Source organism: Babylonia areolata, chromosome 4 (genome assembly GCF_041734735.1).
Source record: "Babylonia areolata isolate BAREFJ2019XMU chromosome 4, ASM4173473v1, whole genome shotgun sequence".
Lineage (NCBI taxonomy): Eukaryota > Metazoa > Mollusca > Gastropoda > Neogastropoda > Buccinidae > Babylonia > Babylonia areolata.
Window position 1 is genome coordinate 55,650,930 of NC_134879.1, and position 15,284 is coordinate 55,666,213.

A 15,284-nucleotide genomic window follows, 5' to 3' on the forward strand; every position below is an offset into this window, starting at 1 on the left:
GTGTATCACAGACGTGGAAAGGACGGACAATGAGGTTTTTGTTGATCCACTGAGGAAAGAAGCTCCACGCACATACCACATAGCAACCATTGCAATATCTGGCTTGAACGCTTGCTTTTCAAAGCAAGTCTGTGCGTCTTCAAAACCAAGTCCATGTTTCCACACTGTGCCCTACACAAGAAAATAAACAAACAAAACTGCAAGAAAAAAAAAAGAAGAAAAAAAAGTGCATGTTCTCTCAAATTTGAAGCTAACGGTTGGTGAGATTGACTGGAAGAAACATCTCAGGAATCAGTTAGAAATGTCCAAAATTAAAAAAAAAAAAGTTAGATAAGTTAATTCTAAAAACCATGTGAAACCAAAGTCTACTGTAAATTTGTGTAAATTCATTCAAAGCAGAGAAGGGAGTATGTTTAAAGCTGGGAAAATTCATAAAAGTATGGAAAGACTGTTGTGGGACATGCTCTAATCTTTACTCAATACCAGTTTCACATGGTAGAATGACTGTTCAGATTTGTGTTCCCTGCTTGTTAAATCACCAAGCGAATTTTCTCAGTTGTCTTTTTAATGTTTTCTTCAAGTTAAGCAGTACATATGTTGCCAATGTCTATCATCCATGCCCCAACAGGAGTCAAAGGATTACACTTTCTTCAGTCTTGAATCTTGTGAGTTTTCGTGCATATGAGAGACAGGGAACAAGAGAGAGACGGCAGGAGAAAGAGCTTGAGAGAAAGACAAATCTCATAATGCAATTTTAGTGACTGCTGTTGCTGGTTTGTAACCAGCAATCTGTGTTTGATGCACAACCACCCAGCACCTACTGAGCAACACAGTCATGCAAAGGTAAAATGTAACATTCTAATGGCAGGCGCCGTGGCCTAAATGGTTAGGCGTTGAAGTCCCTGTGTTCACAAGTGATGGTGACGCTTCTAGGCCCTATTCCAGCCTGGCGTTTCGTCCTTGGAAAAGGCACTTTACTCCAATGTTCCTCACTCCACCCAGCATGAATGCCTGTCCTTGGTAAAGGTAAAACAACAACAACAGCAAAAAAGAAACAACACCTGAAAGCCTGGGCAGATTTGGTGTCCGTAATGTGGATCCTCCCCCAGCTCAGGCATAGAAGTCTCTCAAAACACACACACTTCTGTTCGGCCTATGGATCTTAGAGACTGATCTCCTTGAAATTCTGCTGTGTGTGTGTGTGTGTGTGTGTGTGTGTGTGTGTGTGTCTGTGTGTGCATACACTTGTTTGTGCATGGTACATCATGCAGCATGTACTAGTATATGTACCATGTATGTACAATTTTTGTAAATGCCATCAGGTCCTTGTCTGGAAGGCGCACACCTCAGTCTGCATTATTCTTACTGCTGTCATTATCATTAACTGGGCTGTTTTCTTTTCTGTCAAACTCTACAAGACTTTATCAAGTTTCTTTTCTTGTGCCCATTACATCTTTCCACTGTGTTTGATCTTCCGTAACTGACAAACTTTACTTTTCTTCAGTTTCAGGTGGAGCATTTCTTCATGCAGGAAAAAAAACTTCTTGTAATTCACCACGCCTGCATAGCAAACACTATTGCTGCTCACCAAGCAATGATGCGCAGGTTAACAACTGCTCCAGGGCGAACAGCAATGATTAAAAAGCAGCGTGCATGTATGGAGTTGAGCAGTTAGTGTTGGACGCAATGAAAAATTGAAAAATGACATGTCTATCCAATTCTTCCACAAATAATACGACTGTGAAAGTAAAACCACGTCTATGCACTTCGTCCACAAATAATACGAATGTGAAAGTAAAACCACGTCTACGTAATTCTTTCACAAATAATATAACTGTGAAAGTGAATCACATCTATACCACATCTATACAAATGCTTCCACAAGTAACAGGACTGTGAAAGTAAACAACATTTAAACTGCATTTGTACACTTTTTCCACAAGAAATAAGACTGAAAGTAAACCACAGGTATACAATACTTCTACAAATAACAATGAGACAACTGTACAAATGGCAGCAGCTGAGTTGTGATAACAGCAACAATAAATAGGTGATATGGAAGAGACCCAAGATTTCAATGAGAAAGTACTATGCCATAAATTTTTTTTCCATTTCATCCAATGTGGAAGAAAAAAAATCCAAAGTGTATATTTGCACCAAGAAATGTCATTAATTCAACTATCATACACAATTAACAGCAGGGGAGGTAAACTGGACATCAACAAAACTTGTGCAAATAATGTATGTCCTCTCCAAATACACAAATGACTCTGAGATCAGTACTACAAGCACTTGGCTAATGAATAAATAAACACTGAAGATAAAAGAAGATTCACTTTCCATCATTTGAAACATATAGTAGGCAAAGAAAAAAAAAAGAGATATGGACACAAGCAAATCAAAGTCTGAGACTGAGACAAACAGCACCAGTAAGACATCCATGCTCACTTCAGACACTATATACAAAACAATATCTACAAAGATAACAAACAAGTCAAAGGGTGGAAAGTCAGGGTCGGTTTTCTTTGTCTCTCCATAATTTCCATTCTTTTTCAAATGATCTACAAACAATAGTTTGCAAACAACAAAATGTTTATCGTTTGACTCAAGAAGCGTGTGTGGTACACAAATGTGGCCAAAAGTTTACATCCTGCAGGCTTCTTCAGCCAACTTTTACGCACCTGTTTTACGATCAAATGGTGGAAAGTACCAAGCCTGATCAGCACCATTTGTCACTCTTGGAGGGACTCTGTATTTTTATTCTGTTAATTGTTTTCTTGTCTTTCATCTTTCTTGTTGTTATGTTTGTGTTTTTTCTTTCTCCATTTATTTGCTTCTTAATTGATATTCATACATGATCATTACCATTATGGCTTGTGAAGGGATTTAATGTAATGATACACAGAGTAGTAATTTAAAAAAAAGAAAAAAAAGAAAAGAAAAGAAAAAAGCAGACAATACACACTTATGACCAAGTCTCCTTGTTTGACAACGATGCTAATATTAACAGTGTTCCCACAGGTTTTTGATTCTTTTAAGATTTGTCTCGTTTTGTTTTTTGGCTTGGCACCGATTCCTTGGCTGTGCTGTGCTTGACTGAGATGGGCTGTGAAGTCACACTGTATTGCGTTGTTCAGCTGTGGGCCATGCTGTGAGAGAATGTGCTACTTTGGGCCCAGTTTGTCAGAATGCGCTCTGTTGTGTACTAGGGTGCTTGAAAACAAACAAAGTCAACAGGTGGTGTGTGTCCACTGAGACTGGAAGTTTGACACTGAGATTATACGATCAGTCCAGTTCAAACTTCAAATCCTACAAAACAACTGACAAGGCATAATAATTGCATTACTGTAACTACTACTGATAATAATAGTACCTGTAAAGTGATAAATCCTGTATCAAATATATGGATCATTCTCATGCATGCACACTAACATGCGACAAGGACAAATTAAAGTAACAAAGAAGAAAAAAAACACACCACTATGCATACTAATCATGCTCAAGAGCAGCTTTCAAGAATGAACTAAAGTGGGGAAATGTGACAAAAAGAAAAGAAAAGTTGAACAGACACTTACAAGACATTATCTGGGAAGTAAGTGAGCTTCACGAGGGACTTGAAGGGGCTGAATGTGGGCTTTTCCTGAAGAGAAAGAGGGAAGCTTGTTCCAAGCAAACGACGGGCGCAACAGCCGAGTGGTTAAAGCGTTGGACTGTCAATCTGAGGGTCCCGGGTTCGAATCACGGTGACGGCGCCTGGTGGGTAAAGGGTGGAGATTTTTCCGATCTCCCAGGTCAACATATGTGCAGACCTGCTAGTGCCTGAACCCCCTTCGTGTGTATATGCAAGCAGAAGATCAAATACGCACGTTAAAGATCCTGTAATCCATGTCAGCGTTTCGTGGGTTATGGAAACAAGAACATACCCAGCATGCACACCCCCGAAAACGGAGTATGGCTGCCTACATGGCGGGGTAAAAACGGTCATACACGTAAAAGCCCACTCGTGTGCATACGAGTGAACGTGAGAGTTGCAGCCCACGAACGCAGAAGAAGAAGAAGTTCCAAGCAAACAGACCAGAGACTGATGAAGAGCAGCGAATGACAGTAGAGTCTTTGCGTCTTGAGAAGCTTTAAGTGGAGCAGATCGGCAGATGACTGGAGAGGGTGAGACTGGGCGTAGAGGGAGAGAGTGTCACAATGATAAAGGGGAGCAATTCTGTTCATGCATTTACAGCAGAGAGTGCTGGTTTTATATTTCATTTTTTGCTGCAAGTTTACCTAAACTAAACAGAGGACATTCTCTTTCATTCAAAACAGCTATAACAACAATGTCTTTTATTTACCTAAACTAAAGAAGAAAAAGAGCTATAACTACAGTTGAAGTAAACTATACAGAGGACAATCACTTCCATTTAGAATTAAAAAAAGAGCTATACCACTACATATTTTAATACAGAGGACATTCACTTTTATTTCTAAAAGAGAGCTATAACCACTACATATTTCGTTTCCTAAACTATACATAAGACATTCACTTTCATTTAAAAAAAATAGGAGTTAAAGCTAACACATTTTTTATTCATTAAAACAATACAGAGGACATTCACTTTCATTTAAAAACATAAGGGAGGCTGTAATCACAACATCATTTATTTACTTAAACTATACAGTGAACTGTCACTGTCTTCAAAAAAGTTTTAACTGCTACATTGCTTATGTATTACCTAAACTGTACAGTGGACATTCACTTACATTAAAAAAGGAGCAATAACTATTTAATCTTTTGTGTACCTTAACTATACAAAGGACATTCATTTTAATTAAAAAAAAGGAGATATAACTACATCTTTTATTTACATAAAATATACAGAACAGCTATAACCATTTAATTTTTTATTTATTTATCTATTTTTCTATACTATTTAGCAGACATAAGGAGCTATATCTATTACTACATCTTTTATATGTGGACATTAATTTTTGCAAAAAAAAAGAAAAGAAAAAAAAAAGAGATACTACTCCATCTTTTATTTAACTAAACTATTTGGTGGACATCCACTTAAAAAAACAAAACAAAAAAAACCAGAGAGGAGCAAAACTACAAAATTTTGATTAACCTTACCTATCAAATCAAGTGGTCATTTCCTTCATTCTAAAACTACATTTTTTCCCTTTAACCTAAACTATACAGTGGGTATTCTTTTTTTTTTTTTTTTTTTTTTTAGTTACCTAACTTTACAGAGGACATTCTCTTTCATTTAAAACAAGGGATTATAACCACTACAGTTTGATTTTCATCAACTTTTACAGAGGACATTTCCTTGCATATATATAAAAAAAGCTATAACCATTAAATATCTTACTTAACTAATTGTACAAAAGGATATTCTTTTTCATTTACACAAACAAGCTATATCACTGCATGTTTTATCTACACAAGGTATACAGTGAACATTCGCTTTCATTAAGAAGAAAAAAAAGGAAAAAAAGAGGTGGGGTGGGGGTGGGGGGGTGGGGGAACTATTACCACTACATCTTTTTCCTAAACCATAAAGAGGGCATTTGTTTCCGTTAAAAAACACACAAAAAAACAGGAGCAAAAATAACATCATCTTTATTTTCCTAAACTACTCAGTGGACACTCCCTTTGAAAAACATCTACTGATTTATTATGCAGTTTGTGTAGTATCCAACAGATCAGTCATAATGCAAAATACCAATGCGGAAAATGTGGTTCACCATTAATCATGGAGTGAATGTGCTGCGCACAGGTATGTAAAAATGCATCTCGTCTTGCTGTCAAACACTTCCTCCTTCAGTTGAAGACAGAAGAAGGCAATAACCTTAGCAAGCTGTCCCACACATTAGAATTTAAAATGGAATGTATGATTTGGCCTTTTCAATGCTTCCAACAGATGGTCCAGCTGTATCAGCAGCGCACACACCAAAATGCTGGAAAAGGTTTAAATTTGTATATACATATTTTTTTTGGTCTTTTGCGTCTGATGTGCATTTGTGAGTATGCAAGCTTTTAAAATGAAGTGTGGTTCTTTCTGTAATAGCTCTCTGTGTGTGTGTGTGTGTGTGTGTGTGTGTGTGTGTGCATGTGTGTGTGCAAATATGCGTGTGCGCATGCATGTGTGCGTATGTGTGTAAATTTTCCCTCCGTAACCCTGTATTTCCATTCTGTATTTCACCACAAGCGGGGCACAATCATGCAAATACAACATTGCATAAATTGTTGGTGAAATATATATTCTTTTTCAAAAATTTCTTCTGTTCTTTTCATAATAAATAAATAAATATTAATGTTGGTCACAAACGTTTGGCAGCAGACTCACCTAAAAAAAAAATTACCCTTTCATGAATATTTTTTTTAAAAATCATGCAGGCATGAACAAACTCAGTTATACCTGTGTATGTGCACACATACACATACTCTTCATGCACAGATTTGCAGATGCAGCAGCAGACAGGCAAACTGACATCTGATTAAATCAAGTTAGCACACTGTTTTCACTTGTTTGCTTCTGTGTCTCAGGCTGTCTGTGGGAGTCACCACAACACATGCACCAAAGAGTCAGCGATAACAACGTCAATCACAACAGACATCTTGCTGTATAACTGGTCAGAAGAGGAGAGAAAATGCCAGAATGCCCAAGCCCAGAATTTCCAGCCAAGTCTCTGGCTGGCACCAATAAGCACGAGTAAAGATGTCTGCACTATGTGGTTTTTATTTACCTGTTGAAACACACACATAAAACAAGAGTTTCAGTTTCAGTTTCCATATATAACATCAATTATTTCATCTTTTGTCACTTATGGCTCAGCTAACCACACAGAGACTGAATAAACTGTGTGTGTGTGTGTGTGTGTACCTGGTGTGTGTGTGCATGCGTGGGTGCTCCCATGTGTGTGTGTGTGTGTGTGTGTGTGCATGCGCGCATGTATGTGTGTGTGTGTATGTGTGTGTGCATGGGTGAGTGTGTGTGTATGTGCGTGCATGCGTGTGTGTGTGTATGTGCGTGTGTGCGCGTGTGTGTGTGTGTGTGTACATGTGTGTGTGTGCATGTGTATGTGTGCACGTGTGTTCATGCACATGCGTGCGTGTGGGAACAGTCCAGCTGACCTGCAGCGCTGCCCTCGGCCTTCTTGTGGAGCTGAGACTGAGTGTCGGTCTTCAGACTGCTGTGGAAGTTGATGGAGATGTTCTCCACAGAGGACAGCCTGCACAACACATCCACACACATTTCAACACCACAGCCACATGTGTGCCGCTCAGTGCTACCCAGGCGCAGTCAGCGCACTGGCTCATTCCTGTGTCACACAAACTCACAGAAGGCATGACTGTCCCTGCTGATACACTTTAATTTGCTACTTTTGTAACTTTTCCTAAATTCTTCTTCTTTTTTCAGTTTTGTTTTTTTATGGTAGCTAGTCAGTAAGTAATAGTACTGCTTTTGATATCAACGGAAAGAGCAAACCTTTCACTAACTGTTTATAACATGATTGAATTATCAGTAAATTCAGCTGCTTAATACAGAGAGATAACAGAACCAACCCTTCTCCTGACAGACATATTTCTGGCATAGGAAAATACCAGCCATGCTCAGCAGGAAAACCTACTGGCCAGTTCCTTTTTCTGTGATCTTGACTCACCACAGTTGGCCCCACAGGCCATTTGAGGCCAGCCCAGAATGACCATGGGGAAAAACAGCTGGGGGGAACTGAAAAGGCTGTTACACCAATTTTTACCTGGCCCAGTTTCATCGTATCAATCTTGACCAGCCACAAATAACCCCACAGCAACAGGTATACCAACAGGCTGATACACTGGGTTTTTTTTAAATTTTATTTATTTTTTTACCTTGGCCAGTTTCTTTGTGTCAATCTTGACTTGCCAGAAAGGACACTGCTGAAACAGAGCACATCAAGTAGTCCTTTTCCGACTGAGAACTGGACACTGAAGGCTCCTTTCCCACCTCTACAGACTGACACTGTCCCCTACTGATGAATGCACATGCGGCACAGGTTCGCAAACACCAGAGCATTTGCTACAGTTCCGCCCAACGTTTGGTGCAGGAAAACCTAGTCCTGTGTGGCAGAACTCCATGAGAAGCTCTGGGGACCACCTGCTGTGCTGCAATGGATGGCAGACTTCGTGCGGCAGACCAGATGAACCACCTGACAGCATGACCTGGGGAATGCAGAAGAAGAAGAGGCTCTTACGCTGGTTTTTTACCTGGTCACACGGTGGGACAGGGACTGCTGGCTGCGGGAAGACATGGGGTGGATGGGGGGTTTGGGGCTGAAGGTGGGGGTGCCCCTGGCTATGGAGCCCTCCAGCACCTCTGTGACGTGGGGGGGCTTGGACGCCTCCCTCGCTGACCGACCGCCGCTCGTCACTCTCTGGGCAGCATGAGCCTGGGCCACCATGGCGTGGTGCCGGGCCTGCAAGCCACACAGTGTTACTGTTCAGCTTTACGATTCTTCTTCTTCGTTCATGTTCATTTGTATGTGCATGAGTGGGCTTTTACACGTATGACTATAGGCAGCCATACTCCGTTTTCAGGGGTGTGCATGCTGGGTATGTTCTTGTTTCCATAACCCATCAAACGCTGATATGGATCACAGGACCTTCAACATGTGCATTTGATCTTCTGCTTGTGTATACACATGAAGGGGGTTCAGGCACAAACAGGTCTGCACATATAGTGACCTGGCAGATTGGAGACCTTCAACATGTGCATTTGATCTTCTGCTTGCGTATACACATGAAGGGGGTTCAGGCACAAACAGGTCTGCACATATAGTGACCTGGCAGATTGGAAAAATCTCCTCCCTTTACCCACTGGGCGCAGTTACCGAGATTCGAACCAAACAGCAAACTTGACCAAATATTATCAACCACGCAATCACAAGACCAAGCATTAACACAGACAAATGTGCACAAACACACACACACACAAACACACACACTCATACACACATATTATGATATATGTATGTATGCGTATACATGCATATCCGATAAATGATGATGGTGAAAATAATAATGATAATAATAGTTATAATGATAATATAATGATAACAATGCAGACTGACACTCACACCTCTCAGGCACAGAGCTCATGGCGATTACAAGAAAAAGTTAAACATACATAAAAAAATCTCTGTCTCTTTTATCTGTCTTCTCTCTTGTCTCACTCATCAACATGCACACAACACACCATACCCTCACATATGACAACCATAGTAACATGACAGTGAAACAAATAACACTTGTAGGCAGAAAGAATACACAAAACAAAAAAAAAAAAAAAAAAAAAAGACCAAATGCTCTCTCTCCAGACTCAGAAGAAACCAGTGAGCAGCCCGAATTTGACACACACACAAAGCAATCAGTTTGTCACGGGCGCAATAGCCGAGTGGTTAAAGCGTTGGACTTTCAATCTGAGGGTCCCGGGTTCGAATCTCGGTAACGGTGCCTGGTGGGTAAAGAGTGGAGATTTTTACGATCTCCCAGGTCAACATATGTGCAGACCTGCTAGTGCCTGAACCCCCTTCGTGTGTATATGCAAGCAGAAGATCAAATTCGCACGTTAAAGATCCTGTAATCCATGTCAGCGTTCGGTGGGATATGGAAACAAGAACATACCCAGCATACATGCCCCCGAAAGCGGAGTATGGCTGCCAACATGGCGGGGTAAAAACGGTCATACAAGTAAAAGCCCACTCGTGTACATATGAGTGAACGTGGGAGTTGCAGCCCATGAACGCAGAAGAAGAAGAAGAAGAAGAAGAAGAAGTCACCAAAAACAGAATGCAGTATATAAACACAAACTAGTGACTGCTCCTCACTTTGCTGGCTTCCATCGAGGCCTGGCTGCGTTGCTCTGTGGACCGCACTGACGGAGCAGCTGTCTGTGCGCTCTGTGAGTGCTGGGGAGGGTCTGCAGCAGCAGGGCCCGAAGAGCTCTCCACAGACTGGGAGCGTTGCAGCTGGGGCTGGAAACCTGCGGCGGCAGGCCTGCTGTGAGCTGCGCTGACCTGCACACACACACACACACACGTATGCACACATGCAAACACACACACATGCACACACACACATACACTGTGCACTTCTGTTTGTGCTTTCATATCTGTGAAACTGCATGGGTTGCTGCATATCTGTTGTGCATGTGTGCGTGTGTGTAAGTGTGCGTGCGTGCGTGTATGTGTGTTTACATTTACATTTATTTGTTTATTTGTAAATTCATCTCTTATCATTACTGTCTTTTAATTTTATTCATTCATTCATCTTATTTTTTCTTTTCCTGCATTTTATTTCATTATCTATTTGCTTACATTTTTTATGTCATCTGTTTCTTTCTTTCTTTATTTATTCATTCATTAACTTAATGATGTATCCACTGATTTGTTTATGCATTTTAAAAATTTTTCACCCTCAAGGCCTAAGTGCGTTGGGTTACACTGCTGGTCAGGCATCTTCGCAAATGTGGTGTAGCGTATATGGATTTATCTGAATGCAGTGAAGTGTGCCACTTTCTAAATCTTCCCTCAGTCTGATTTCAATTATAGTCTTGAAAAATCTCATACCTGAGACAGATCTACAACATGATACAGTTGACTGCCTGCCTGTCTACTGAGGTACTCTGTAAGAATGAATTTAAAAAACGTGAACAAGACAAACATACCAGGATATCACACACACATGCATCAACGCATATCAGTTTTTTTTCCCCTTTATCATAGCCGACAAACCCTTTTATCTCACATAAAGAAACAAAGAACAATTAAAAACAAAAACAAGATACACATGCCAACAGGATACACTTGCCAACATATCACATACACACACATGCACAATCGTACGTCAGTTTTTCCTTTGTCACAGCTAACATAAACCTATTCTGCTCACATGAAAAAAACCAAAAAAAAACAAAAAAAAAACCCCGAAAAGAAAAAAAAAGAAATAAAAATCACACATGCCAACATAATGCGATGGGCGCAACAGCCGAATGGTTAAAGCGTTGGACTTTCAATCCATGGGTCCCACGATCGAATCTTGGTGGCCACTGGTGAGTAAAGTGTGGCGATTTTTCCAATCTCCCAGGTCAACATATGTGCAGACCTGCTTGTGCCTGAACCTCCTCTGTGTGAATATGCACGCGGAAGATCAAATATGCATGTTAAAGATCCTGTAATCCAAGTCAGCATTCAGTGGGTTATGGAAACAAGAACATACCCACCATGCACACCCCTGAGAACGGAGTATGGCTGCCTATATGGCAGGGTAAATAAACAAAATGGTTATACATGTAAAATGTTACATGTCTGTCTGAGTGTGTACGTGTGTGTGCATGAAACCTGATTGAATGACACAAGAAACAAATGATGAGTGCCCAATAGCAGCTGTCATTCGGCTCTACCCAGGTAGGCAGCCTGTTGTGCAAATGACCCCGTGTTTGTAAAGCACTTTGAGCTTGGCCTCTGACTGAAGACAGGTGCTATATAAATATCCATATCAATCAATAATCAATCAATCTATTATATTACACACACACACATATATATATATGCACAAATGTATTAAAGTTTTTCCTTTATCAAGGCTGATCCTGACTCTTTCAACACAAAAGAAAAACAAAACAAAAACAAGATGAAAGAAACAGCACCAACAAAAGACAAAATCCCCCCAACCCTGACTCATCCAGCCTCTTACCTCACTGTACAGTAGTGAGGCTTTGTCCCCACCACCGACACTGGCACAACCAGCACTGACACTGTTGCCAGCCTCGGACCTGCTCTCCAATTCCTCCTTCCCTGCCACAGGTGGCCTCCCCATCCCTGTCCCCGTCCCCTGGCCCGCCTTCTCCTTCCTCATCCCCCTCTTCTGCACATGCTGTTCACTCTCCTCCTTCAGCAAGTTCATCATTCCATAGCTGAGCTGTGGATGGGGAGGCCTCAGAGAGCCGGGCCGCACGGTGATGTGATGCGACAGACCAGACTTGTTCTGCTGCCTGCCGCTGCCCAGGCGAGCAGGGTTGGTCACCGGCACCGACACCGTCACGGTGGGATCGGAACCGTTCTCACCCTGACTCTCTGCGTCGCTGTGCAGGTTGCTGCCAGACTGCTGTGGCGACGGAGACTTTTCAGACTGAGACGCAGCGAGCTTGTCATGATCTATGACCACGGTGATGTGGTTCGAATCTCGCTGAGGCATTACAACGGGCACGCTGTTGCCCTGTCCCTGCTGATGGGAACGGGAGAACGTGCCGCTGCTGGGACGATAGTGCAGAATGCCGGGGTGGGTGGTGCCATGGTCCACCTGCTCCTCCAGTGGGCACAGGGACCCCCGATGGTGCCGCTCTTCTCTGGCTGCCTCGCCTGTAGAGGGTGGCTGGATGGCGATGGAGCTGTTGCCTGCCGCGTATTGTCGGGCCTGCTGTCGGACCGTCAGCCGCTGCAGGGCTTCCCGGATTGCTTCTTCATTGTACGTGTCTGCAATGCAGGCATGGTGGAATCAGAAGAAAAGTGGCGTGGCTTTGTAGTGGGAGGGTGTGGGTTGAGAGGGGGGAGAGAGAGAGAGAGAGAGAGAGAGAGAGAGAGAGAGAGAGAGAGAGAGTGTGTGTGTGTCGCGTGCGTGCGTGCGTGCATGCATGTGTGTGCGTGCATATGAGTGTATATATATGCATATGGTTTGATAAGCAAAAATCCCAAAACAAATCTATTTTTTGGGAAAAAAAAAAAAGAAAACCAGTACCACTATCAGATTCATACTTGAGAACAACATTCATGTCATACATGCATTTCTGTACCACACACACACACTTCAAAAGCTACAAATCTACACAATCTCTCCACAAAATCCACAACTGCTCAACGCACATGCAATATTCAAATCAATTCAAAAGACTTTATTGTCAAAGCATTAAAACAGAAAAAAAACAACCTTTAGGCTCATTCCAATGCTTATCAACAGATAAATGAGTGAGGTAAAAATCTTACTTACCAATCACAGGCTCTGATGTGGAGAAGGGAGAAGGCTTCGCAGAGGAGGGACGGGAGATCAGCTTCAGAGCTGAAACACACATTGATCATGGTGGTAGTTATTACTGTTTTGTTCTTAATCTCCAGAGCTGTTCCAAGTTTCAGTTTCAGTTTCAGTAGCTCAAGGAGGCGTCACTGCGTTCGGACAAATCCATATACGCTACACCACATCTGCCAAGCAGATGCCTAACCCAATGCGCTTAGTCAGGCCTTGAGAAAAAAAAAAAAGAAAAAAAAAAGGTGAATAAATAATAGATAAGCTTACATAAATAAATAAATAATAATTATGATATAAAAAAGGTAGTAATAATAATAATGTTGTAATAAATGGTAAATAATAATAATAATAATACTAATGCTGTTCCAAACATTGTTAAGGTTTGCTTTACGTTGCACAGCAAAAGCCGTCATCTTTTTTTTTCCACTTACTTTTCAATTTAAAAAAAATATTTTTAAAACAGATGTAGTGTAGCATAAATAAATGACACAGGAAACCAAAGGCAGCTCTCAGTTGACTCTACCCAGGTAGGCTGTATGCATAAATAAAGGACTCCTGCCTTTGTGAAGCACTTGGACCTTGGTCTATGTACGGGGATAGGTGCTATGTAAGTATCTGTGTCATCATCATCATCATCATCATCACCATACATATATGGATCAGGATGTCACGAATGGACCAAAGGAGACAAGCTAGTTAGTTGTGATCAGAGTTGTCTAGGCTTGATCCGGGGAGTGGATGGAGTTATGGAATGTATTCATGGCTACAGGACTAAGCATGTTCAAATTGTTGAATGTTTTGAATGGCCAGAGAGCAGCAGCAAGACTTAACGTTTTATTTGTATTTGTATTTCTTTTTATCACAACAGATTTCTCCGTGTGAAATTCGGGCTGCTCTCCCCAGGGAGAGCGCGTCGCTACACTACAGCGCCACCCTTTTTTTTTTTGTATTTTCTCCTGCGTGCGGTTTTATTTGTTTTTCCTATTGAAGTGGATTTTTCTACAGAATTTTGCCAGAGACAACCCTTTTGTTACTGTGGGTTCTTTTACGTGCGCTAAGTGCATGCTGCACACAGGACCTCGGTTTATCATCTCATCTGAATGTGACTAGTGTCCAGACCACCACTCGAGGTCTTGTGGAGGGGGAGAAAATATCGGCGGCTGAGCCGTGATTCGAACCAGCACGATCAGATTCTCTCGCTTCCAATGCGGACGTGTTACTTCTAGGCCATCACTCCACTTTAAACTGAAACTGCTGTTCCAAACGTCATTAAGTTTCACATTATATTTTATGATACAAGCTGTTACTTTCTTCTTGCTATCCTGATTATAATGCATATGTCATGTTGTTTGCTGAATAATGATTTGTTAAAAAAATATTCAACAAAAAAAGAAAGATTAAAAATGATAATAATTATAACAAAAATAAAAAGAAAGAAAAGAAAAATAAGAAGAAAAGCTTGCTTGACTGAGGAGGGATTTGACATGTTTCAAATTTCAGTTTCAGTCTGATTCATATGATCTATACCACCTCTGTTTTAAAGGGGAAAAAAAGAAGAAACGAAAAAAAAAGGAACAATATATCTTTATACCTAATGTAGACATAGACCCAATGCCAAATTCTAAAAACTATGTATGTATACGTTAATAAATAAACTATGAAAAAAATCGCAAGAAAGTGAGTGAGAGAGAGAGAGAGAGAGAGAGAGAGAGAGAGAGAGATGAAAACAGAACACAAAAATGAAACAAGATACTTACAGCAAGTAAACAAACTGCTAATTAAAATAAATAAATAAATACATAAATAAAGGTCAGCTTTAGAATGTATTTGTTGTCGATTTCCACACAACTGTTTGAAATATCATTAACTTTCAGACATTGAAATATCATTAACTTTCAGACATTTGTCAACAGAAATACTCAAATATTTCATGAAATAATTGTGAAAGGTAAACAAGACAGTTAATAATAATGATAATAATAATAGTATTTATACAGCGCTAAATCTTGTGCAGAGACAAATCAAAGCACTTTCAACCAGTCATTCACACACATGCATAACTCTAAAAGTAAAGAAACTGAAGACAAGGAAGAGGCAGGGAAGGGAGGCTATCTTGGGAAGAGGTGGGTTTTAAGAAGGCCAGACTTGAAAAAACTGAGTGCAGAGACCTGATGAAGCAGAAGAGGAAGTTCATTCCAAATGCGAGGTCCTGAGACAGAGAAAAAAAGGC

At 40.8% G+C, this 15,284-nt stretch overlaps 1 protein-coding gene across 4 annotated transcripts in view; it reads right to left on the reverse strand.

The window, feature by feature from the left end:
- Nucleotides 1-6,224: 6,224 nt before the first annotated feature.
- The window catches only part of LOC143281759 (tubulin polyglutamylase TTLL5-like), a 62,135-nt gene continuing 53,075 nt past the window's right edge, over nt 6,225-15,284 (reverse strand). For 2 of the 4 annotated variants that reach the window (XM_076587040.1, XM_076587039.1), the window contains exons 29-34: nt 13,019-13,087; nt 11,729-12,507; nt 9,862-10,050; nt 8,243-8,451; nt 7,130-7,227; nt 6,225-6,741 (exon numbers count right to left, since the gene is read on the reverse strand). In XM_076587040.1, coding sequence (XP_076443155.1) covers nt 6,734-6,741; nt 7,130-7,227; nt 8,243-8,451; nt 9,862-10,050; nt 11,729-12,507; nt 13,019-13,087 — 1,352 coding nt within the window. In that variant the 3' untranslated portion in view covers nt 6,225-6,733. The remainder of the gene's footprint in view (nt 6,742-7,129; nt 7,228-8,242; nt 8,452-9,861; nt 10,051-11,728; nt 12,508-13,018; nt 13,088-15,284) is intronic. The other 2 variants (XM_076587041.1, XM_076587042.1) reach the window with 1 other exon arrangement.